This window comes from Vipera ursinii (genome assembly GCF_947247035.1).
Source record: "Vipera ursinii genome assembly, chromosome: 7".
Taxonomy (NCBI): domain Eukaryota; kingdom Metazoa; phylum Chordata; class Lepidosauria; order Squamata; family Viperidae; genus Vipera; species Vipera ursinii.
This window is the reverse complement of record NC_139521.1, coordinates 70,023,481-70,050,420: the sequence shown is the minus strand read 5'-3', so window position 1 is coordinate 70,050,420 and position 26,940 is coordinate 70,023,481. Positions and strand designations below refer to the sequence as shown.

Below are 26,940 nucleotides of genomic sequence, written 5' to 3'. Positions count from 1 at the left end.
CATTTATGACCGTTTGCAGCATCCTCCTATTTTACAACAGTTTCACCAAAATCAGGAAGTTACGTCTGGATTTCGGCAGAAGCGGTTCACGGAGAACCATTGGTTCGCTTAACCCCCGCTTAACAAAAAAAAAATGGTCGTCAAATCAGGTCGGTCACATGGGTGACCCAGTTTACGACTCGTGCTATACAGGATGGGCAGGCTCCATTGCGGTCGTAAGTCGAGGACTACCTGTACACTCGTCCATAGGCCTTGGGTTCCGTTGTTGTCTTTTACGTTTCTTCTTCTTACTCCTCTTTGAAATGTAACCGGTGATTCCCTCCAGTCATCTGGAAAACAGCTACGGCTTTCATTTTATTACCGATTTTATAGCTCCCTGCATCCCTATTTGTATGCGTGGGAATTTTTCCTCTCATCTTTTCTCTGGGGAGTTCCAGCAGCTGGCTGAATTCTGCTTGGTTGCCCTTTCCATCACAGCGACAAAAAGCCAACAACAAAGCACTGAGTTTCAGAAAGGACTCCTAACTCATACGTTCCCCTTTCTCTATTCCAAGTTCTCTATGACTTGAGGCCCAAACAGCAAAGAAGCAGATCAAACTAACGGTTAAGTACCGCCCGGTCCGTTTGATGTTGCGTGAAAACAAAAGATAATTGACCCAGCACCCACGTACTTTTTAAGAAGGCTGCAATTCTGGGAAATAATTATTAATTATTATCCAACAAAGAGACATCTCTACCACATTTCCGAACCCGGCCTGGAAACAGAAAGAGATATTGCAGGCAAACTGTTTTCCACATGAATATGTACAAGGTGTGGTGGTGATTTACCACTTTGCCATTACCTTCGGTTTCTGTTAAAATGTACCTGCACTTTGCTGCTAGAAGATATTCAAATAAATTGCTTAAAATAATAACGATGCAAAAATCGTCCAATCAAACTCAAGCATCAAATTTGCAGTCAAACATTTTCCTTCCTTCCTTCCTTCCTTCCTTCCTTCCTTCCTTCCTTCCTTCCTTCCTTCCTTCCTTCCTTCCTTCCTTCCTTCCCTCCCTCCCTCCCTCCCTCCCTCCCTCCCTCCCTCCCTCCCGTAGGCATAGCCTAAAACCTAAGTCATAGATATATATATATATATATTCAGGAACCAAACTCAGTTCCCATTCTTTCAGCAAAAGTCTTCTGGTCAGCTCTTATCTTTTTACAATTCAGCAGTTTAATTTAGATGAGTGAAAGAATAATTCCATAACGGCTACAGTTAACCTGTTGAGAATCAAAAACTCAAGTCAGCTTATTCCAAAATGCTCTCACAGCTTTTCACCCGTATTCTTCCCTCTCTTGATTTAGAATATTTTTCAAAGAAACATTTTACCCCTCCCAAGTTGTTTTATTGGCAACTTTTCGAGGGCCAAGGGCATGAACCTAACATTTTATGCATGGCCTCCGGTCTCAATTGCTAGTACACAGAATAGTTGCCTGTCTGTCTGTCTGTCTATCATCACTTATATCAACCAACCAACCAACCAGCCAGCCCGCCCTCCAACCAACCATATAGCACAATAACGTTTTGAAATGTATATTTTAAAAAGATAATAATAATAAGGTATTTATAGGTAGCTGGGGGCATTGAAGGGCTATGTTATGTGACCAAATGGTTAGATGCAATGTTTTAATTTCTTTCTCTGAATTGTTTTTGGAGAGGCTGTTGCTTCTTTCTTTTACTGCTGAGTGTATCTGGGCAACTCCAGAGGGTGACTCGCAGAATCCCTTTCAATGGATGCATGTCTGGTCCAGGAGTTACATTTTAAAGATCTTTGTGGGATGGGAGGAATAGAGACTCAGGGGGTTCCTGCTCTTCAGACTGAGATAGATAGATAGATAGATAGATAGATAGATAGATAGATAGATAGATAGATAGATAGATTAGATGATAGATGATGGATGGATGGATGGATAGATAGATAGATAGATAGATAGATAGATAGATAGATAGATAGATAGATTAGATGATAAGTGATGGATGGATAGCTAGATGGATGGATGGATGGATGGATGGATAAAGAGATGTTAGATGATGGATGGATAGATTGGTAGATAGATATATTATTAGATGATAGATGATGGATGGATAGGTAGATAGATTAGATGATAGATAGATGTATGTTAGATGATGGATGGATAGATGGATAGATAGATGATGGATGGATAGGTAGATTAGATGATGGATGGATGGATGGATGGATGGATAGATGATGGATAGATAGGTAGATAGATGATGGATGGATGGATAGGTAGATGATGGATGGATAGGTGGATAGATTAGATGATGGATAGATAGATGATGGATAGATAGGTAGATAGATGATGGATGGATGGATAGGTAGATGATGGATGGATAGGTGGATAGATTAGATGATGGATAGATGGATGGATAGATAGATGATGGATAGGTAGATAGATGATGGATGGATGGATAGGTAGATGATGGATGGATAGGTGGATAGGCAGACAGACAGACAGACAGACAGACTGACTGACAGACTACTGAGGCTTGGATTGAACCGGTAGATTGACAAAGAGAAGCGGAAAAGAAAAAGCCTGAGTTACAATTAGGTTTCCTCTTGTAAAGAAGATTCTTTTTTCCATGACCTGAAGCCACTTTGTGGCGTTTCTTAACCTGTTTCTCTCTCCTTCCCTCCACCTCTTCCTGTGTTCCCCACAGGCTTTCTTCTAAAATGAAGGTGATCGTGCAAACCAATTTGCTGTGCTTCTTTCTTCCTTGACAGATATTTCTTTCAGAGAACTGTGAATTAATTAATAAAAAGAGCAAAACTGGAGATTTGTAGGGAACATTAACCACTCAATTGTTATTCATGAAGTCCATGGGTGCTTTTAGATTTGGGGTTCAGACACAGAGAAAACGTCACATCTTAGAATTGAGCAACAGAGCGAGACTCACATCTTCGGCAGGGCTGCAACAGCTGAGGGGTGTGAGTCTCCTAATCAAGGCTACAGACCCTTTCTCAAACCACGGGTTGCACATTCAGGTTGTCCTCAACTTACAACAGTCTGTTCAGTGACCGTTCAAAGTTACGTCGGCATTGAAACATGTGACTGACCATTGTTTTTTCACATTCACGACCTTTGTGGTATCCCCACGATCATGTGATCAAAATTCAGATGCTTGGCCACTGATTCATATCTATGACCATGGCTGTGTCCCAAGATCCCCTTTTGCAACCTTCTGACTAGCCAAGTCAATGCGGAAGCCAGATTCACTTAGCGACGGTGTTGCTGACTTAACTGCAGTGAGTTGCTTGACAAATGTGGCGAGAAGGGTCATAAAATGGGGCAAAACCCATTTAACAAATGGTCGGTATGTCTTTACTCTCCTACCATCGGGTAGGAGATACAGGAGTATAGCCAGCCATACCAACAGGCTGAAGAACAGCTTCTATCCATGGGCTGTCAGGCTCTTGAATGGGAAATAATTTTATAATTTTATGTATGATTGACTTGTGAGCTCAGTGTGTTGTGCAATTAGCTCACATGGTGTAACAAGATGGTGGGTTTGTTGTCAGTGTGAGTTGTGTGTGGGGGGGCACGAAGGGAGGCTCAGCCAATCTCAATGTATACATGGTTGAACTTTGACAATAAAGGTTCATTCAGTTTTACTCAGCAACACCCCGAGCTACAGATATTCTTCACTGTTGCAAGCTATTGTGTTTGCTTGTTTAGAATACATCATCAAGAATCTTGTAGATTGAGCACACTGTAAACTCTGCAATTCGGTCAATCCATCAAGTTTGGCATTTGAGCAAGCAGGTGGAAGACGCCATAAATCTTCATCGCCCTTTTGTTCTTTACAGAATGCAGGTGTGCCACAATTTAGGACCTGCAACTTGCAAGAACACTTTCCCAACAAGCATATCTCACAAAGCACATCCTCTACATTCCCCCCCCCTTTATCTTTTGCCATTCCCTTGGTGGTCCATCACCTGCCTCATTTTGTGACGGCGACAAGGCCAGAAACTGCCTTTGATTTGGTTTCCGGATACCTGCCTTTAAAACACTGCCGTGCAGGTAATCCTCAACGTTCGACTGTAGTGGGGCTTGCCCATTACCGTCGTATGTTGTGACGGTCATAAGTGCTGCATTTGTTAAGTGAACCCACTGCTAAGTGGCTTGACATAAATTGAGACTACCTGCAGTTTTTTTTTAATCTGGACCAGATTGAGGCGACTAAGGTTTGAGCTTTAGTTAGCGTAGGGAAGGGATTTGATTTTAAAGGTGCTTTTATATCAAAAACTGATTTGAATCCTAATATTAGAGAAGGATAGAAGTGAAAGAGGGAATATAGCTGTAATATATTTTGTTACTACAGCCATTCTAATAAAAAGAGTTTTAGGCCCATGTGACATTGGTTTCCTAAGTTGGTCTACCCTCTAGGGGTGACAGTAGGTCACTATTGACTCCTTCATTAAAACAATTTAACTCTTTCCCTTGGTTTTGTTGAGTGAAGTTTCATTATATTGTCTTGCTGGATTGTCATTAATCACCCAGAATACAGAATAGTCCTTAACTTACAATCATTCATTTAGTGACTATTTAAAGTTACAACAGCAGTGAAAAAAGTGACGGTTGCAGTATCTCGGGACCATGTGATCACTTTTTGCTTGACCTTCTGACAAGCAACATCAGTGGGCAAGCTAAGAGTCCACAGGGCTTTGTGTCAAGGTAATAATTTAACAGCTAACCAGCTTATGTAATGTGAGATGTACTATGTAATGTTGGGAATGACTCAGCAGGGTCTATGTCTCTTTAAGAGCCAGCAGGGTCTCTGTACCTTTATGAGCCTTTGTATAAAAGGAAGGCTTGGCTGCTGCGTTCTCTCTCTCCCGTTTCCTGCTGTAATTGTGGTTTGTTGGATCCTGCTGTATTAACACGTGTATGTATATTGTTCCTGGTGTGTGATATTGTAGCTAGTGTAAGATAAACCACCATTTAATATGAACCACTGTTTAATGGGTTATCTCAGTGCAACAGGACGGTGCATGCTCTGACACTTGGATGGCATAATCAATCAATACAGGTGGTCCTCAACTTACAACAGTTCACTTAGTGACTGAAGTCACAACAGCAGTGAAAAAAATAACTTGTAAACATTTTTCGCATCTTCAACTGTTGCAGCATCCCCATGGTCACATGATCAAAATTGGAATGCTTGGCGACTGACTCATATTTATGACGGCTGTGGTGTCCCAGGATCATGTGATCTCCTTTTGCGACCTCCTGACAAGCAAAGTCAACGGGTAAAACCAGAGTCACCTAACAGCCGTGTTACTGACTTAACAGTAGCAGTGACTCACTTAACAACCGTGGCAAGAAAGGTCATGAAATGGGGCAAAGCTCACTTAACAACTGTCTCGCTTAGCAACAGAAATGTTGGGCTCAATTGTGGTCATATGTTGAGGACTACCTGTAACGCTTGCAAGATGGGGAGCCAAACAAACAAACCCAACAAATTAATTTTAAAAAAAAATTCAGCCTCATATATCTATAAATAAATGACTGGGTAAGTTTTCCTTTGGCATCGACTTAAGGATGTTTTGCAAAAATCGTCATTTATGCTCGTTAATGCAGGTTTAGAAACTTGTTTGAAATTTGATGGATATGTGTTTTATGCCATAGATCAGGGGTCTTCAAACTTGGCCCTTTTATGACTTGGGGACTTTCAGCCATTGTGCCTGGCTGAGGAATTCTGGGAGTTGAAGTCCACAAGTCATAAAAGGGCCAAATTTGAAGACCCCCTGCCCAAAATCAATAGTTTCTGCCTTCTTTCTGGTTTTATTTCTCTGTTGGTTTTTTTTATTAAGTTCGTTATTGGGTTTTCTTTTCATATATTTTGCTTTTTTCCCCCTCCTTCTCTCCGTGTTTTGTATTTCTCTCTGTAAAGCAAATAAATAAACACACTTGGAAATATAGCCAAACCTAGATGGTACAGAAGCTTAATAGCTTTCCTGGTTGCAACCCTGGCTAGACGCCATTTCTGCTAATAATTCTGCTTTTAAAGTGTTGTAGTATTTCATTGGAGACATTTGCTGTGTCTTCTGTGGCTGATCTTATTATCTTTTTTCTCTTTTGGGCAACCTGTGTAAAAATCACCCTCGGAGGCCTTTGGTTCAGATGCTGCCTAGACTGAAATCTGCTTAGCTTTAATAAAACAGCCAGATTTGAGTGCCCCCCCCAAGACTATAAAATCATAAGTTTAGCATGATTGCAATGGAGTGATGTTTCACTTTGACCCCACTTTCACAATTTATTGTTGTAGAGCCAGAGGGTAAACTACTAAATTACTGATCCTGGTTGTAAATTACCAATTTAGGATTTTCCTACCATCTATGAATTTATATGGGGTGGGTGGGTGGGGTGGGTTATATCCCTCACCCTCACACCAAGTCAGGATGATATTTTGCCTCTCTCGTAAGCAGATACGTGCCTGGCTGGGGAATTAAAAATAAAGTTTAGAACATTTGGATGAGCAGGGGTATAATTAATTTTTTTTAAAAAAAAAAACAATAGCTAAAAAAAGCTCTGATGTAAATTCTGGCAGCACAGGACTTAACATGCCACAATCATTACAAGTGCCATAAATAAAATTTCCTTGTTCTCCCCCTCGGCTTTCTAAATATGGCCTGCAGTCTGTGATCTCCCTTTATTTCATGGAATGACATTCAGCAGGAGATACTGCATTAACCTTTCCAGGAAACACACAGAAACTGTCCCTTGGCCCTTCGGTATATTCAGAGTCACTCTTCATTCCTCCTGGGCCTGAGTGCTGAAGGATTGATTTTGGCCAGCTGGCCTTTTGTGGCCCTCAAACCTATTTTTAAAAACCAGAAGTATTTAGTGTGTTAATCAAGAGGGCATTGGTTTAAAGTGCACAATGCCTAGGAACAGAAAATTTTAAAAAGTCCTTCCTTCCTTCCTTCCTTCCTTCCTTCCTTCCTTCCTTCCTTCCTTCCTTCCTTCCCTTTCCTCTCGTCTCCTCTCCTCTCCTCCTCCATCATCCACCCGTCTTCCTTCCTTCCTTCCTTCCTTCCTTCCTTCCTTCCTTCCTTCCTTCCTTCCTTCCTTCCTTCCTTCCTTCCTTCCTTCCCTCCCTCCCTCTCTCCCTCTCTTCCTCTCTCCCATCCACCCATCTTCCTTCATTCCCCTCCCCTCCCCTCTCTTCCTCTCTCCCATCCACCCATCTTCCTTCCTTCCTTCCTTCCTTCCTTCCTTCCTTCCTTCCTTCCTTCCTTCCTTCCTTCCTTCCTTCCTTCCTTCCTTCCTTCCTTCCTTCCTCTCTCCTCTCCTCTCCTCTCCTCTCCTCTCCTCTCCTCTCCTCTCCTCTCCTCTCCTCTCCTCTCCTCTCCTCCCTTCCCTCTCTTCCTCTCCCATCCACCCATCTTCCTTCCTCCCTCATGGTGACTCCAGGCAGCTTACAGAAATAAAACCCCAATACAAAAAACAATCACCCCCCATCCCCAGCAACAAGAATCAGGCCAACCAGTTGATGGGCTCCATATCACAGTGAGGTCCCCAGGCCTGTTGCCAAAACCATGTAACCATCTAACCACCAGATTGCAGGAACACAAGGAGACCCAAACTCATTAAGAGCCTCAGCCTGCAATGAACAAGGACACCCATTCAATTTTGCAGGTACTAAGATTGTTGGACGAGCAGGCACAAAAAAGCCAGGGAAGTTGAGAATGAAGCCTGGGAAACAGGCCCCTCGTCAGTCAACAGGAGTGCTGATTTACCACCAGCCTATCAAGTACTTAGGAGGAGAGGGCTTGGCAGCACATGGATATAACAACCAGCGACTTAATAGCCAGGCATCAACACACCTCAAGCAACATCTAAAAAGCCACTTACAACAAGCACGATAAATACCCCACAGCACACACGCTGCCAGAGAGAAGCGCCCTCAGGACGGGGTCCAGCACGAGTCCAAAACCTCGGAAGACAAAACCTTTGGTCCCGGTGACCGATTCTGATTGGATCCCGCAACATCATCCTGGGTTACATATATTTCATTCCCAAAACCATGTCTTCAGGGCATTTTGAAAGCGTGTCAAAGTGGGGGCCAATCTTACTTCTGCAAGGATGATGTACCACAGAGAAGAAGCCATCACAGGGGAGGCCTTTCTTTTTGGTCTCACCAGATCAGGGGTGTGAAACTGCTGGCCTGCAGGCCGGATGCGTCATGCCGAAACTGTGCCCGCCCCATAGCTGGCAATGGGAAAAAAAGTCACGATATGTCACAACACATCACGTGATGTTGCAAGTTTGACACCCCAGCACTAGATGGAGCTGCTTAAGGGAGGGGACCTTGACATCCCCTGCCTCCCCACTCTGGTGGGTCAGGTAAATATAACTGGGAAAAGAGTAGGCCTTCAAATCACCTAGCTCCAGGCCATGTAGGGCAGAGGTCACCCACCTTTTTTGGTTGGCGAACTGGAGAGAAAGGGAGGGGGAAGCATTTTACGCACGCACGCGTGTATGGGGCCGCAAGCATGCACATGACGTGAGTGGGGCAGGGCTAGCGCTTGCGTGATACTTGCTAGCCCTGTCCCGTTCTTCCGCACAGTGCCCTGTTTCTGCATCTTGAGATGCAGTGGCATCCCATTTTTGTGCCCTGAGGTGCGGCGTTGGCCAGTTTACGTGCAGTACAGTGGCGCGGCATCCGTTTTCACACACCGAGGCACGGCAGCATCCCGTTTTCACACCCTGTGGTGCAGCAGCGGCCTGTTTTCACATCCTGAGGTGCGGCAGCGGCCTGTTTTTTGCCCTGCGAGGTGTGGCATCCTGTTTTTGAGCCCCGCGGTGCTAGCGCGAGTAGAGGTGTATGCGCGCACTGGCCAGCCTGTCCCGCAGCCTGTTGGCCAGCAGCCTACGGCCTACTGTCAGGCTGCAAGCTGGGGACCCATGATGTAGGGCTTTCAAGGGGGCACGCTGCCCCCCAGGACCTTGAATTGGACCCAGAAGCAAATCGGCAGCCAATATAGCATCTATAAGAGAGGTGATATATCCGCAAATCCAAGCTTGTATAGAACCATGTGGGTCGCTGCATTTTGAACCAATAGAAGCTTTTCAAGGGAAGCCCCATGGAGAGCACAATAATCAAGACAGGAAGTGATGCGGGCATGAATAATCTTGGAGGAATGGCTGTTTATCAGGGGTTGTGACTATCAGTTGGCCATCAGGAGAATGGCTGCACGGATTTCTTCCTAGAGTGGGTCTGGAGACGCTCTTTGTAGTGTTCCAATTCACTTACGATCCCCTTTTCCAGATCTGAATCTCTCTTCTCCTTGCTTTCTTCTCCTCTCCCCCTTAATCTAGCTAGGTGGTCTTCTTTGAGCTTTAAGAGTAATTGATACCTGCTGAGCACAGTAAAGGAGAGGCTCTAATTGACTTGGAAATGTTTTCCTTTGCCTCCAGCTTGCCACGGATCCTGTGCTACGTGCCGGGGTCCCACGGCAAACAACTGTTCCAGCTGCCAAGACCCGTCTCTTGTGTTACTGGAAGGCACGTGCGTGGCTAATTGCGGACAGCGGTTCTACGTTATGGATGGGGTTTGCAGAGGTAAGAGACACCCCCATTGTGTGCAAAGTCTTTATTTCACCTATAAGCAGGGACAGCTGTTGAGATCCATGCAGCTGTTTACCCCATATGGGGGGGTGATAATCTTGGCTCTGTGTGTGCGTGTGTGTGTGTGTGTGTGTGTGTGTGTGTGTAAGCTTTCCCCCTCCCTCCATTGCTGTTGAGAGTACAGGTAGTCCTCGATTTATGACCGCAACTGAGCCCCAAATTTCTGTTGCTTAAGTGAGACATTGGCTAAGTGAGATTTGTGCTCCATTTTATGACCTTTTGGGCCTCAGTGGTTAAGTGAATCGTGGCAGTGAGCCTGGCTTCTCCATTGACTTTGCTTGTCAGAAGGTCGCAGAAAGGGATCACGTGACCCCGGGACGCTGCAACCATCATGAAATATGTGTCAGTTACCAAGCATCTGAATTGTCGTCACGGGACCACGGGGATGCTGCAAAGGTCTTGAAAAATTGGTCCTTCAGTTGCTTTTTTCAGTGCCGCTGTAACTTTGAACGGTCGCTAAATGAACTGTTGTAAGTCGAGGACTACCTGTATGTGTGTATGTGAGTGTCTGTGGAAGAGAGAAAGCAACAAACGCACCAAATATATGAAACCACCCTTTTTTGAAGAGTTTTTCATAGTGCCTCCGATCTCTTCACAGCAGACTCGCCCACTTCCCCGTTGCCTCAGGGTGAGGCATTCCTTTAACTTCATAGTCACTCTTCTGAGGGAAAACTTTGTTTAACCAGACAGCAAACATAATAATATCTGGAGTTAAGGGTGGATTTATTAGCAGAAGAGGGCCACACCTGCTAGCTTAAATATTTGGTGTTAAACGCCACTCCTTTTCAAGCCCTCTTGGGGAATTTTAATAGAGGCAGAGCCATTGGGGACTCACCCTCATACAGCATCAATGAAAGGATAAATGAATTTCCCCCCCCCATACATTCCAGCAGCGCCCAGTACAGGTAGTCCTCAAACCTACGACCACAACTGAGCCCAAAATTTCTGCTGCTAAGCAAGACAGTTATTGAGTGAGTTTTCTTGGCACGGTTGTTAACTGAATCACGGCAGTGGCTAAGTCAGTTACACGGTTGTTAAGTGAATCTGGCTTCCCCACTGATTTTGCTCATCAGGAAGTTGCAGTAGGTGATCACATGACCCTGGGAACCAGCAACCGTCATAAATAGGAGTCAGTTGCCAAGGGATGCTGGAACAGTCTTAACTGCAAAAAACGGTCCTAAGTCACTTTTTTTTAGTGCCGTTGTAACTTCAAATGGCCACTAAACAAATGGTTGTAATTCGAGGACTATCTGTGATGGATATGTGTGTGTGTGTGTGTGTGTGTGTGTGTGTGTGTGTGTGTGTGTATGTGTATACATACATAAAATATAAAGAAGTGCCTGTGATTGCACAGTTGAAACCCTGCTCCTTTGTTTGTGTGTGTTGCAGGTGTAACACAAATATAAAAAAAGGAACCGGGGTTTGATTAAGGGCTGTGGCTGCCCTCTTAATGTTCGTTTAACCTTCCCACTCCTCCTGAAGACACTCCAGCCCTTATATTCCTTAGCTTACCTGTAAGGATCCCAGCGAGAAATGCTGTTTCAGATGTAAGACTGCCCCTTACCTTTGCCTCCCTAGAGAGACTGTTCTGAGCCTCTTTTTTTACGTTTGTTGAGGGTTGAAATCGGGTCCTGTCCCCAGCGGTTGTAAAAATACACTAAAATAGGTGAAATGATGTTAAGAATTTGCAATGCACGTTAAAAAAAAACACACCAGAGCTTTGCAGCTATTATTTTGATTTTTTTAAAAAATCCCCTCCAGATGTTCCTAAGAAAGCTAAAGGTAAAGGTTCCCCCGCACATGCGTGCTAGTCGTTTCCGACTCTAGGGGCCGGTGCTCATCTCCGTTTCAAAGCCGAAGAGCCAGCGCTTGTCCGAGGACGTCTCCGTGGTCATGTGGCCGGCATGACTAGACGCCAAAGGCGCACGGAACGCTGTTACCTTCCCACCGTCGTGGTCCCTATTTTTCTACTTGCATTTTTACCTGCTTTCGAACTGCTAGGTTGGCAGAAGCTGGGACGAGTAACAGGCGCTCACTCTGTTATGCGGCACTCGGGATTCGACCCGCCAAACTGCCGACCTTCTGATCGACAAGCTCAGCGTCCTAACCCACTGAGCCACCGCGTCCCTTAGATGTTCCTAGTTTTCTTCTAAATATGCTTCGAGCACCACCACCCTCCAAAGCAATTGGGGTAGTATATGGGAACTACAGTACAAGGGGCCAGTGATACAATGAGTGCCTTATACCTCTTAGAAGCTTTAAAGTGCCCATTTTGTCTCTTTATTCCCAATCCCCCATCCCAGAGTATTTTGGTTTGGTTCACTTTTGGAGGCCATGTGCAGCTGTGAACTAGCCAAGTTTATTTTAAATTTTAAAACATGGCCCTTGGCTGCAAAAACAAACAAAATATTGCTTCCTCCCTTTGAATATACGGCGAGTCCTTCTTTAGTGACCACAATTAGGATTGGCAATTTCATTAAGTGAAATTCATTAAGCAGTTATTGTCACTTTTGGCATACAAGTTTGATAGTAAAGTAAAGTAAAAGTGGGAGGGAGGGAGGAAGGAAGGAAGGAAGGAAGGAAGGAAGGAAGGAAGGAAGGAAGGAAGGAAGGAAGAAAAAAAACTACAGCTGTCCTTATGATCCTCCTACAACTTTCCTTTGCTTTACAGATCTGCGAAAGTTGTCAGTGCAGGCGATTAGAAAGTTACTTTTTTAATCATCATCATAATTGTAGGCTTTTGCTAAGCAGGTCAGGTGCTTAATGAGGACTACCTCTATAGCTCCATGAAAATAATGTTGTTAAATAAATCAGTTTTGCATCATCCAAGTCAATGCATCATTCAGGCTGCTGGGCATTCATAGTGGTCTTACTCTGAGAGGGGGAAGACTTTCCCATCTGCCCCTGCTCTCCAGCACTTTTTTACCTCCACAATTTGCCTACAGGGGAAATAGGTCGACAGACGATGCCATAGCTACTGCTTTACACTCTGTAGCAAGTCATCTCGAGAGACCTGGAAGTTACGTCAGGATGCTTTTTGTTGACTACAGCTCGGCTTTCAACACCATTTTGCCGAGCATTCTCATCGAGAAGCTGACTGAATTGAAATTCTCCCCCGCCATCTGCGATTGGATTCAAGACTTTCTTAGGGATCGGTTACAAACAGTGAGGGTCGGCTCTGCTTTGTCCACCCCCCTGAAGCTTTGCACCGGCACGCCACAGGGCTGTGTGCTTAGCCCCTACCCGTACTCTTTATACACTTATGATTGTGTATCATGTGACCCATCCACTGCGATAATCAAGTTTGCAGATGATACAACTGTGGTGGGTCTCATTACAGGTGGGGATGAGACAGCATATAGGGCGGAGGTACAAAAACTATCCATATGGTGTAGTAACAACAACTTGCACCTAAACATCGGCAAGACGAAAGAGATGGTGTTAGACTTCCGGAGAAAAAAAGGAGGAACCTGCCCCACTTTACATCGGGGAGGACTGTGTGGAGAGAGTTTCCTCCTTTAAATTTCTGGGAGTCTATCTCTGTGGAGATCTGACCTGGAAAGTTAACACAACTCAGGTGGCTAGAAAGGCCCAACAGAGGCTTCACTTTCTTAGGGTCTTGCGGAAGAACAGGGTAGAACAACAGCTAATGACCCTCTTTTACCGGTCTACTGTAGAGAGCGTCCTCTCGTATGGTATTGTGGTTTGGTACGCTGGTCTGACATCCGCGGACAGGAAAGTATTACAGAGGGTAGTGAGCACAGCACAAGACATTGTGGGCTGTTCCCTGACACCACTGGATGACATCGCCAGGGCTCGTTGCCTTGGAAGAGTGAGGAAGATTCTCAGGGATGACTCACACCCTGGACGGTATCTCTTTACTCTCCTACCATCCGGTAGGAGATATAGGAGTATAGCCAGCCATACCAACAGGCTGAAAAATAGCTTTTATCCGTGGGCTGTTAGGCTTTTAAATGGGACATAATCTTATGCAGAATTGACTTTGGAGGCCGGTGTGTGGTGTAGTTGGTTCACATGGTGTGGTGGGATGGAGAGTTTGTTGTCACTGTGTGTTGGGGGGGAGAGAGCACAGGGGGGGGGAGGCTCAGCTAATCTCAATGTACACATGTTGTACTTTGACAATAAAGGTTTATTTATTTATTTTATTTATTTAAGAGACTTAGAGAAGTGGGCGTGGATTCTGTCTAGCCGAGGATGAAGCGCTGTGGAGAAGAAGGTCCTTGGACCAAATTCCAAAGGCATAGGAATTCCATATCTTGCTCCACATATCTCCTATTTTTTTTACAGCTGTTTAGCCATGAGAGGAAGCTGTCAAATGTGGCTGACCAAGCAACACTGGGGATGGGATGCCTTCCCCCCTTTTCGAAACCCTTCAAGTTTAAATTGTCTGCGGTAGTCCAGTAACTAATCCATTGCTTCTGCCCATATTCCTAACTCGGATGACACCAAAATGTGCGTTCTGACATTATGACCTAATGACCGGCTCTTATCTACTGGCTCAGCAATTGCAAGGAACAATGTGCACCACCGCATTGCAGCATGCATTCTGGTGTTTCCCCCCCCCCCTCTTCTGCCTCTGTCCACCGAGAGCCTGGACTTTTCTCCTTCCTGTCTTGGTAAACTCAACACCCTAATTCAGGGGTGTGAAACTGCCGGCCCGCGGGCTGGATCCGTCATGCCGAAACCGCACCCACCCCATTGCCGACAATGGGGAAAAAAATTGTGATACGTTGCAACACGTCACGTGACGTTGCGAGTTTGACACCCCTGCCCTAATTGGTGTGAGGGGTCCTTGGTGCTCTCTGAGCTTGGTTATTTCCTTCCAGACGTTTCGTCACCCAAGCTAGGTAGCATTATCAATGCACTGATGACGTTACCTGGTTTGCATAACGAAACGTCTGCAGGAAAACAACCAAGCTCAAAAGGCACCAAGGGCCTCTCATGTCAGAGCATGCGCAGTTTTATTGTGCTGAGATAACGCAGGAGTAAACATAGTAAACAGTGCTCTATATTAAGTGGTGGTTTATCATGCATTATCTACAATATCATACACCAGAAACAATATACATACCCATGTTAATACAGCACTGTCTAACACACAGCAGTTACAGCAGGAAACAGAAAAGAGAGGACACATCTGCTGAGCCTTCCCTTTTATAGAAAGCTCTTAAAGGGACACAGACCCAGCTGGCTCTTAAAGGGACTTAGATCCTGCTGAGTCGTTCTCATCATTGCATCATACATCTTACACCAGTTGGTTAGCTTCTAAATCAGGGATGTCAAACTGCCGGCCCGCGGGCCGATTGCATCATGCTAAAACTGCGCCCACCCCATTGCCAGCAATGGGGGGAAAGTCGCAATACGTTGCAACACGTTCCGTGATGTAGCGAGTTTGACACCCCTGTTCTAAACCATTACCTTGACATCTCATTTCAACGCCTAGCTACAAATATTCTCCTTCATCTAAGTGGAATGCAACGGCTCAACAGCTAAAAAGCTGGAACGCTGAGAGCCTGGGTTCAAGACCCGAGTACTGCATGATGGGATGGCTCAGTGGTTAAAGATGCTGAGCTTGTCAGCCGGAAGGTTGACAGCCTGGGTTCAAGACCTGAGCTCTGCACAGTGGGGAAAGGTCCCGTTCCTTGCCGCTGCTCCCGCCCAACTAGCAGTTCGAAAGCATGCAAGTGCAAGTAGATAAATAGGTACCACTTCAGTGGGAAGATAACAGTGTTCTGTGTGCCTCAGCATATAGTCATGCCAGCCACATGACCCTGGAAGTGTCTTCAGACAACACTGGCTCCTTTGGCTAAGAAATGGAGATGAGCACGCCCCCCCCCCCCTTAGAGTCAGACATGAGTGGAAAGGGGAAACCTTGACTTTCACTTATTGGTAATTGGAGTCTCCTCTTTACCAGCTTGCCATGAAGGGTGTGAAATATGTTATCCGGACCCGCTGAGATGTTTATCCTGTGCTTCAGACCGTGTTCTGCTTGATGGTAACTGCATGTCAGAATGTCCCTATGGCTACTATGCAGATGGTTCTCACAAATGCAGAGGTAAGATTCTTGGGGTTTTGTTGTAAATAGGTTGGAGCACTGAACATTTGTCCTCCAGTTATTGCTCAATTTCAGTTCCTAGCAGTTCCTAATGATAATGATAATGATAATAATAATAATAATAATAATAATAATAATAATAATAATAATAATAATAATAATAATAATAATAATAATAAAGTTGGAAGGGACCTTGGAGGTCATCTAGTCCAACCCCCTGCTAAGGCAGAAAACCCTATACCATTTCAGACAAATGGCTGTCCAGTCTCTTCTTAAAAACTTCCAGTGTTGGAGCACTCACAGCTTCTTGAGGCAGGTTCTTCCACTGGTTAATTGTTCTAACTGTCAGGAAATTTCTCCTTAAGTCTAGACTGCTTCTCTCTTTGGTTAGTTTCCTTCCATTGCTTCTTGTCCTGCCTTCAGGCGCTTTGGAGAATAGCTTGACTCCCTCTTCTTTGTGGCAGCCCCTGAGATATTGGAACACTGCTATCATGTCACCCCTCGTCCTTCTCTTCATTAAACTAGACATACCCAATTCCAGCAACCGTTTTTTATATATTTTAGCCTCCAGTCCCCTGATCATCGTTTCTCTTCTCTGTACTCTTTCTAGAGTCTCAACATCTTTTTTACATCGTGGTGACCAAAACTGGATGCCGTATTCCAAGTGTGGCCTTACCAAGGCCTTGTAAAGTGGTGTCAATACTTCACATGATCTTGATATCTCTCCCTCTGTTAATGCAGTCTAGCACTGTGTTGGCTTTTTTGGCAGCTGCAGCACACGACTGGCTCATATTTATGTGATTGTCCACTAGGACTCCGAGATCCCTCTCACAGTTGCTACTATTGAGAAGGTACCACCTATACTATACCTTCTGGTATAGTATACAAGGATCCCATTAGCAATAGATGTTTTGAGCTCAATTGTGATCATGAGGCGAGGACTACATGTATATATATGTGTGTATGTATGCATCATATATATACAATCACTTCAATATGAAGTGGGGTGACATGATAGCAGTGTTCCAGTATCTCAGGGGCTGCCACAAAGTGGAGGGACTCAAGATATACTCCAAAGCACCTGAAGGCAGGACAAGAAGCAACAGATGGAAACTAGTCAAGGAGAGAAGCAACCTAGAACTAAGGAGAAACTTCTTGACAGTGAGAACAATTAACCAGTGGAACAACCTGCCTCCAGAAGCTGTGAATGCACCAACACTGGAAGTTTTAAAGAAGAGACGGGCCAGGGGGTTGGACTAGATGACCTCCAAGGTCCCTTCCAACTTCTTCTTCTTCTTCTTCTTCTTCTTCTTCTTCTTCTTCTTCTTCTTCTTCTTCTTCTTCTTCTTCATCTCTCTCTCTCTCTCTCTCTATATATATATATATATATATATATATATACATACATATATATATACATACATATATATATACATATATATACATATATATATATATATACATATATATATACATATATACATACATATATATATATACATATATATATATATATATATATATATATATATATACACATACATACATACATACATACATACATATATATATATATATATATATATATATATATATATATATATATATATATATATATATGTTTCATGCTTCATTTTGTGAAGACTACATGACTCTTGCTTTTTAGTTTCATTGAAATCAGCGCTAGTATTAAATGGTCAGGGAGTAGGAAATCTTATTTAAAAACAAGCTGGCTTGCTGTTTAGTGTTGTTGTTTTGCATAACAAATAGATCTTTTGCTTAAATCAGCTGCTGAAGTCTTTCTGGAATACTGATGAGCTGCTTCTAAACAGGAGTCTTCTGGCATGTCTGGTTCAATAGCATTTGATACAGGAATAGAGGTTGGAGGGAGCTTTCTGGAGGAGCCAATCCATACACAAGAGCCATAGTAAGGCAGTGGTTAGAAGGCGGTACTGCAGGCCAACTCTGCCCCACTACAAGCAGTTCTATCTTGACTGGCTGGTTGGACTAGAACAGAGGGCACCAACCTTTCTCCGTTAGCGGACAGGAGGGAAAGGGAGGGGGAAGCATTTTACATGCACGTGTGTGAGTGCATGCGCATGTGCATGCACACACTCAAGGCCATGAGCACACACATGACGCAAATGGGTTGGGGCTAACACTTGCGTAATAATCTCTAGACCTGCCCCGTTCTTGTGCAACACAGTGCCGTCTGTTTTTGCGCCTGCAGCGCGGCATCGTACCATTCCCCCACCCACCCACCCCCCAAGGTGCGGTGGCACACACTGGCCAGCCTGTCCTCCTGCAGCCCGAGCGAGAGATGGCTGGAGCTGCAGGGCTCTCAGGGCTGAGCGGAAGCGCCAGGATTAGCAACAGGCTCCAGCTGTAGCTCGATGCTGATCCTGGCGCTTCTGCTGAGCCCAGAAGAAGCGCTGATCAGCTGGAATGTTGCAGCATCTCCAGGGTCTTGTGATTTACATTCAGAAGCTTGGCAACTGATTCATATTTATGATGCTCACAGTGTCCCAGAGTCATGTGAAGTGACCCAAACCTGCTGCAACTACCCAGCAGATGGGGGAGAGAAATAAAAACCAAACACCCCTGCACCCCACCCCCACTGCCAATCCTCAACAGAAATGCTCACAACAATGAAAACCTGAGACAGGAGGAAGAGCGCTGCTGGGCGGGTAGGCAGGTGTCTTGCTTGGCTGTGGCTTGGGGGGCACTTTTTTCAGTGCCATTGTAACTTCGAACAGTCACTAAGCGAATTGTTGTAAGTCGAGGACTGACTACCTGTACGTCATCACTTTTTTCCTTTTTTTTTTGGTCATCAAGTTTTTGACACCTTGTTAGGCGACTGTTGATATTCGGATGTTGCCATATCCTAAAAGCGGTACAAGGGGTACAATGCTCTCAGATTCAAATCGTGAAAAGTTTGATTGACATTTTCTTTCTGTCTTCGTTCCCAGTTTGCCACAGTTCGTGCGCCAGCTGTACGGGACCTTTGTCCACCCAGTGCACCTCCTGTTCCTTTCCCCAAGCCTTCCGCCAGGGCCAGTGTCTCCTCGCTTGCGGAGAGGGCTTTTATCAGCACCACAACCTCTGTCAAGGTAACCCAGATTTCCCTATCTCTGTAGTCAACGAGTAAAATCTCTCCCGTTCCTCCTCTCCTGCGGTTCCAACGTTTGGAAAGTTTTTCGTTCCTCCTGAAATCGTTTAGCGCAGGGCTTTTCAACCAGTGGTACGGGTACCACCTGTGGTACATTGGCACCTGGAAGGTGGTACGTGGCCATCCTAGAAAAGCAGTAGCGGGGGAGGGGAATGAGCTGAACCGGTGGCAGCACCGCACAAGCCTGAGCGAGAGACGGCTGGAGCTGCAGGGCTGTCAGGGCTCAGCGGAAGCGCCAGGATCAGCGCTGAGCTCCAGAAGAAGCGCCGATCAGCTGGAATGTTGCAGCATCTCCAGGGTCTTGTGATTTACATTCAAATGCTTGGCAACTGATTCATCTTTACGATGGTCACAGTGTCCCAGGGTCATGTGAAGTGAAGTGACCGAAACCACCCAGCAGAGGGGGGAAAATAAAAACCAAACAACCCCCCACCCCACCCCTGCTGCCAATCCTCAACAGAAATGCTCACAACAATGAAAGCGTCCAACAGGAGGAAGAGCGCCGCCGGGTGGGTGGGCAGGCAGGTGTCTTGCTCGGCTGTGGCTTGGGGGGCACTTTTTCAGTGCCATTGTAACTTCAAATAGTCACTAAGCGAATTGTTGTAAGTCGAGGACTACCTACACTTCATCACTTTTTTCCTTTTTTTTTTTGGTCATCAAGTTTTTGACACCTTGTTAGGCGACTGGTGGTACTCGGATGTTGCCATATCCTAAAAGTGGTACAATGGCTGAAAAGGTTGAAAAGCCCTGTTTTAGCAGCTTTTTCAGATCAGCCACTTTTGGACAAGTTGTCTTGAAACAACTTCTTAGAAAGTGTCTCCCGGTGTTCAGTGACACCCCCTAAAAAGAAATGGTTGTGTGATGTGGAGAATGTTGATGGGCCGGGAGAGGAGTGCTGGAAGGAGATGGGAGAAAACAGCTGCCAATGTCAAGCACAGCATTCCAGGCAGTTCAATTGAATATAGATTTGTTGTGTTATAATCAATTAGAAGAATTTTCAATATATTTTCACTTATACATATCCATATCCATATCCTGTTTTTAAGTTTTACCTAATTTCAATAAAATATCCTAGAATAGCCTGTGATACATAAAAGAAAACTTAATTTTCGAGTAACCCACATTTCCCTATTTCAATAAAAAGTAATTATCCTGTCTACAGAACTTACATTGTTCATTTCAATGAACAAGGGGACTCTTTAAAAAATATAAACTGATTCTATATTTAGGTTTTAGATTGTTAAGAAGGGAAAACAAAATTAAGCTATTAGAATATAACTCTGAACTATATTATAGAATTTGGAATGATATAATAAAAGACATTATTTTAATAATTGATGAACTATTAAGATGACATATAGAATATATTTGTTGTAATGATATAGATATAAATTGACTTTATATTTAACTTTTAGGTGTCTAAGGGAAAGGAAACTTGGCCATTAGAATTGATTTATATTATATAATTTGGAAGGATATAACAAAAGATATTTTTCTAATAATTGGTGAATTATTGAGATGACAAATAGAATTTACTTGAATATAGATTTATTACATGGTAATGCTCAGCTACAAGAATCTGAACTACTAACGGAGGTAGATAAGAGTCAACGGAATTCAAGGTTGGCTGGACTTAGATCTCTTATGGGCATGAAGAGATTGAAGACTGATGATGCATTTGACCCCTCCCTTGGGCTCAGCGTGGTCGTCTCCTATAGCCGACATCATTTCACTGCGGGGAAAAAGCTAGCTTAGATACGATCTAAGTACCTTCCAGTTGGGTAAACTTCAACTCCCAAGATTCCTAGGAATGGCCAAGCTGACGGAATTGTGGAAGTTGAACTCAGTATATGTGGAAGGCATTGAGATTGGGCATTGAATATGGATCTAGGGCAGACATCTGAAACCCGCGACGTAGTGGAGCTTTTTCCCCATTGCCGGCGATGGGGTGGGCGCCGTTTCGCCGTGACGTGTCCAGCCCGCGGGCCGGCAGTTTGACACCCCTGATCTAGGGTGTCTCCCAAAAGAGAAGCCATCTCTTTTCTCCCACAGAGAGAGCTTCATTTAAGGTGAATTTCACATTGTATCAAATATGTCTGTGGAGATTCTCAGTCATCCAGATCATGGCTGCCTCAAAGGTGCTTTTTCAAAAGGCCACTGGACTGTCTTATTTTTCACTATTCCTTTCCTTCAGAACTGAAAAAGCTTCTTGGATGAGAAGCAAAATGTCTTCCACAAGGAAAAAATACAGTCCAGTTGCCTTTTGAAAAAGCACCTTTGAGATTGAATTGAGTATTTTATTTGGCCAAGGGTGATTTGACACACAAGGAATTTGTCTCTGGTGCAGAAACTCTCAGTAAATAAAAAGCAACAGAGTAATGATAATAATAATAATAAATAAATAATAATAATAATAATAATAATAATAATAATAATAATAATAATAATAATAATAATACCACCACCAATGAGGGGAGAAGAGTAAAAAATAATAAGAAAGATAAATAATAATAATACAGCCATGATATATGATAAATACACAGAGACATTAGATAGCACTGTGAGAATTAGATGATTAGCAGAGTGATGGTCCTAGGGGAGAAAAATTGTCGCTCTGTCTAGTTGTTTTGACATGTAATGCCTTTCTGCTACGTATTCAAGATGGACAGTGATTAATATTTATATGTATTTATATGTAAGGGTGTAGGTATATACATATGTTGCATATAGCATGTTTATATGTGTGTTGTGTATGTGTACACTTTCTGAGAGCAACCGACAGAATTTCATTTTTAATGTGTGCCAGTGTGCCCACAGTAATGACGATAAAGGTTATCTGTCTGTCTATCTCTCTGTATCCATCCATCCATCCATCCATCCATCCATCCATCCATCCATCCATCTACTCTCTGTCTGTCCATCCATCTGTCTGTCTATCTCACCGTCCTGAGGTGATGAGTTGAAACATTTTATGTCCAGGATGTGAGGGGTCTGTAGATAAACTTCTCAGCCCTCCTTCTGACCTATGCACTACTACGCAATAAAATGCCCAGGTCTTCTGTGTGGAAGGCAGGCTGGTTCTCTCTGCAGTCTTAACTCTCTGTTGGAGTCTGTACCTGTCCTGTTTGGTTTCCGACTCTTCTTCTGCAGGTTGCCATTCATCCTGCAGGGCATGTGTTGGCCCAGAACGTTCACACTGTACGCAGTGCATGAACCCCGAGGAGAACCTTCAACCAGACACCAGCCTTGAGGAGAGGCCCGTTGGCATCTGCTTATCTCAGTGCAGGGCCCAGTTCTACAGCAACGAAGGCAGGATTTGCAAAGGTGAGCGAAGATCTGTTCTGTCCCAAGCTGATAGTGAAAAAAAGAGAAATTCAAATTGTGCGAAGGGTGACGCTTCAGTCGTTTAACACGGAGAACGAGCTGGGTTTGAATTTCTCGAACACCCCAACACCAATTTGGGTTTCAGGGCAGCCTACCGCAACAAATTTGAGACTTTTTTTTCCTGATGCAGAAAGGAAGGCTGCCAAAAACATAAATGTGTTCTTGGGCTTTTTAAAACCTAGGTAATCTGACGGCTGATGACAGCTAGAGGTGGCTTGTGGGTTGCTCTTCTGATATAGAGAATGTAAGAGTAGGTGGGTGCGGAGAATTATTATTTGATACATTGCCGTGAAGTGGAAATGTTCTGTAGGATTTTCACTGTAGACTGTGGCTGTATAATACCATGGTACCTCGGGTATTTGACTGCTTCAAAACTTGTCGAATTTGGTACTCGATGCAATTTGATGCAAAAATGTTGTTCCGGTACTGGTTGCTTCTTTGGTATTCCACATGCTGCAAAGGGAAGAGGGGGACGGCCGCAGAGGGCAGACAGGAAATCAGCCATGCTGGAAAGGTGGCTGACATAGGAAAAAGGGACAGACAGAAAGGTCTCCTTGGCCAAAACAAAGGGTTGTGTGGTAAGTTACCTGGTTTGTTTGGCATTTTTAGTTTTTAGTACTCATGCTTCCCAGAATCGATTCACGTCGAATACCGAGGTATCATTGTACTGAGGATTTAGTTCCAAGAAGTTGCTTTACAGCAAGGGTCCCCAACCTGTGGGCTGTGGCCTGGTGGGCACCAGGCCGTGGATCAGGCTGACCAGTGCGCGCACTCACCCCCACTTGTGCTAGTGCCACGGCCGAGATGAAAATGGGAAACCGCATGGCGAAAACATGGCAGGGCTAGCGAGTGTCACACGGGCGCTGGTGTGCCCCATTTGCATCGTGCAGGCATTAATACTGCCCTGTTTGCATCATGCACACGCTCGCAGACCCGTTTGCGCACGTGTGCACGTAAAATGTTTCCCCCTCCCTTTGCCTTCGGTCAACTGAGAAAGGTTGGGGACCTCTGCTTTACAGCATATAGGAGTGCAACCAAAGCCATTATCTCACACTCTTTAAAGCAGCCGCATCTCTTCCTAGGATCACATGGTTGTCCATTACAGCAGCTGTACAATCTCAGGAAAAGACGGCTGTGTTAAAGTGTCTCAAACTGGTGCTATATTGTCTCTTCTCTCACACACACACACATACACGCACAAACACACTCACACCCCTGAGCTCCAAATCTGAAGCAGCCTTCATACTAATCACTTTGAAAACTGGAATTCTGCAGATCCGGATAACTCCGCAACATCTCCCTGAGCAGGCTAATAAACTGTCTTCACGTGAAGTGCTAATAAAAAAGTGGTTGTTTCCCCCCCCCCCAAATGGTTTAGATTGTCCTGACATTCATTGGAAGCAAAGCCCGTTCAAAGGCAGCTCTGAACTCTTTTGTTGTGCTCAAGGGTTTTTGGTTAACAACACCACATCGCATTCTCTCTTAAAAGCACCAGTTCAGCATTGGTACCCAGAATATGTACCACAGCAACAAATTTGCTTATTATATAGATTGGGGGAAAATGGAGTGAGGAGGAAGGCTGCTGAGACTAGCAGATCACAGCTGTATAGACTGCAGGAGAGTCTGCAGACCAAATAATTCACACCTCTGCTTGAGGCAGGAAAATCAGAAATAAAATATCCCCACAAGGCAGCTTTTCAGCCTCTGATTGTCTATAGCCTCTTTGGCAGCCTGAGACACCCCTTGTCCCAAATCAGGCAGTTGAAATTGGATCATAAATGGCCAGTGAAACTAACTCTTCCATGCCTTCTGTCCGGTTTGCATATTTATTAAGTGCCTGCAAGTCAGTCTTGTCTCCTGGCAGTTGCCTGGACAATCCCCTGCAATTTCTTTGGCAAGGTCTTCAGAAGTGGTTTGCCATTACCTGTTTCCTAGGGCTGAGAAAGAGGGGCTGGCCCAAGATCAACCAGCTGGCTTTGTGCCTCAAGCAAGACTAGAACTCTATTACACCAAATTTGTTCTCTTTCTGTCAATATTTTTCCCTTTTTATTGTATTTATAATCCCTTAATTTGGGGTAGAATCAGAGTGACTGGATGGAGCAGAGCATTTACTAGCCAGATGCCCTTCCTGACACCACGCGGAGTTCGCAGCAGATATTTTTTCTTTGTGCCCTGAGAGAGAAACATCTGCCGCTACCTAGGATTGAACTCTCAACCTTCCGAGTGAGAGGCGAGCATCTTCACCACTAGGCCACCATGCCATTCCCTCTCTTTCTGTCAATAGTAAAAAGAGTGACTTCTGATAGGATTAACACAGGTGTTATGATTAAGCCTCCATCTCAAAATGGGAGAAAAGGGAGGTAAATTAATCTTGCACATTCCAGTAATATCACATCAACATCTGTAATTGGTCCTGTGGATGATGGATGGATAGATAGATAAGAGACAGATGATAGATAGATAGATGATGGGATGAATGAAGAATGAGAGATGATGGATAGATGGATGAATAGACAGACAGACAGACAGACAGATAGACAGACAGATAGATAGATAATAGATGATTGGATAGCTAGATGATGGAGAGATGATGGATGGATGGGTAGATGATGGGTGGATAGATAGATGATGGATGGAGAGATGGATAGAGAATAGATGGATGGGTAGATGATTGATGGATGGATGGATAGATAGATAGATAGATAGATAATAGATGATGGATAGCTAGATGATGGAGAGATGATGGATGGATGGGTAGATGATGGGTGGATAGATAGATGATGGATGGAGAGATGGATAGAGACTAGATGGATGGGTAGATGATGGATGGATAGATAGATAATAGATGATAGATGGAGAGATGATGGATAGAGAATAGATGGATGGGTAGATGATGGATGGATAGATAGATAGATAGATAGATAGATAGATAGATAGATAGATAGATAGATAGATAGATGGCACACAGAGAGAGATGGATGGATGGATGTGGGCCTGGCTGCAGTAAGATTGTCCATTTTTGTTCAAGATAACATGTTCTAATGTGGATTTCATGTTTGCTCTACTTGTGTCAGGCCCAAAACCAATAATGACACGTGGCGATTCTTCCAAGCGGAGTTCTTTATTGTTTCATGCCTACAGACAAAATATTGCAAGACTGAAGACTCTGCTGTCCGCATCTATCCTATACTTTGGGAACTATTAGGGAACTATTAGAGATATCCTGTGATATCTCTCACACATGCTATCTGGAGCAAGTTGCTTCTTACTCCTCTGGAATGTATCTCTTCCCTCCTGGAGATCCATCCTCTTATATTCCATCACAGCTAATGCTTTTTTAGTTCAAGGTTGCTCTCCTGCAGCTCAAGCCCTTGGGCATTTGAGGAGAAAAAAATCTGCAGTATTTTTTTTTAAAGATGATTGGCGTTCAGGAAAAGCTCCTACCAAACCGTGCGGAATATGTGGCAAAATCCCCTGCAGCTATTCTCATGATTAAAAAATAGTCCAAGAAAGTCAAATTAAAGAAGTAGAACTTTGGTAGAACAGATGTTCTACTTTAGACTCTGTGTCTAATGTTGGGTATGACAGAGCTTCCCCTTGGACTCTTGTGACAGTTGTTTAGATGATGGTGTGCATTGCTGTCTTCTGCAGTGTGTGGTCTTAGAACTTTTGCCCTGGTGTTTCTCAACTGTGGCCGTGTTAAGAGATGTGGAATTCAACTCCCAGAGTTCCATGGCTGGCTGGGGAATTCTGGGAGTTGAAGTCCACACCTTTTAAAGTGGCCAAGGTTGAGAAACACTGTTCTACCCACAAGTCCTGCCATCTTTGAAAAACTGTATAGTTTTATTGATCAACTCACTTTTCTCTTTTTTCCACCGCAGCGTGCCACTCTTCCTGCCTTTCTTGCACGGGGGGGTCTCCAGAGAACTGCACCGCTTGTGACTCCCCTCAAGTCTTCCACGAAGGCCGGTGTGTCTCTGAGTGTCCAGAGGGATGGTATCATCGAAAACGCCACTGCTATGGTGAGTGTCCAGAGTGGAAACCCTGGGCAGTATAATCAAAGAGTAGAACAAAAGATCTTTCTCCATCATAGCTATAGAGGCTCCTCGACTTAGAACCCATAAAAGCATTCATAGTTATGCCGGATTCTAGACTAGGTGATAACTAGGCAGGTTGTGATGAAAGAGATGGGCAAGAAGTAAGACATTCCATTTTGTTTGTCCCAGAAAAAGGGGTAGTATTCTGTTCCGTCCCGTTCCGTTCCGTTCTCTCTTCTCTTCTCTTCTCTTCTCTTCTCTTCTCTTCTCTTCTCTTCTCTTCTCTTCTCTTCTCTTCTCCTGTCTTCTCTTCTCCTGTCTTTCCTTCCCTTCCCTTCCCATCCTACCTTATCTTATCTTACCTTACTTTATCTTACCTTCCATTTTATTTTATTTTATTATTTCATTTCATTTATTTCATTTCATTTTTGAGATTTATTTGCTGCCCGTCTTGTATCCAGCAACTCTGGGCTACCATCTAATTCCAGCATTATCTAACATTGACTCTACGTTCCGTCTTCAGTTGGCAACTTTTAATTTTGAACTTCGTAGCTGAAACATCTGGCACAGGTTTTGGCTTCCC

At 44.2% G+C, this 26,940-nt stretch overlaps 1 protein-coding gene across 1 annotated transcript in view; it reads left to right on the top strand.

Annotated features, from left to right (window-relative positions):
- FRAS1 (Fraser extracellular matrix complex subunit 1) overlaps window positions 1-26,940 on the top strand; it is a 247,286-nt gene that overhangs the window by 23,082 nt on the left and 197,264 nt on the right. The window contains exons 6-10 of the mRNA XM_083368033.1: window positions 9,482-9,751; window positions 15,627-15,767; window positions 18,737-18,877; window positions 22,087-22,260; window positions 26,202-26,342. Coding sequence (XP_083224159.1) covers window positions 9,482-9,751; window positions 15,627-15,767; window positions 18,737-18,877; window positions 22,087-22,260; window positions 26,202-26,342 — 867 coding nt within the window. The remainder of the gene's footprint in view (window positions 1-9,481; window positions 9,752-15,626; window positions 15,768-18,736; window positions 18,878-22,086; window positions 22,261-26,201; window positions 26,343-26,940) is intronic.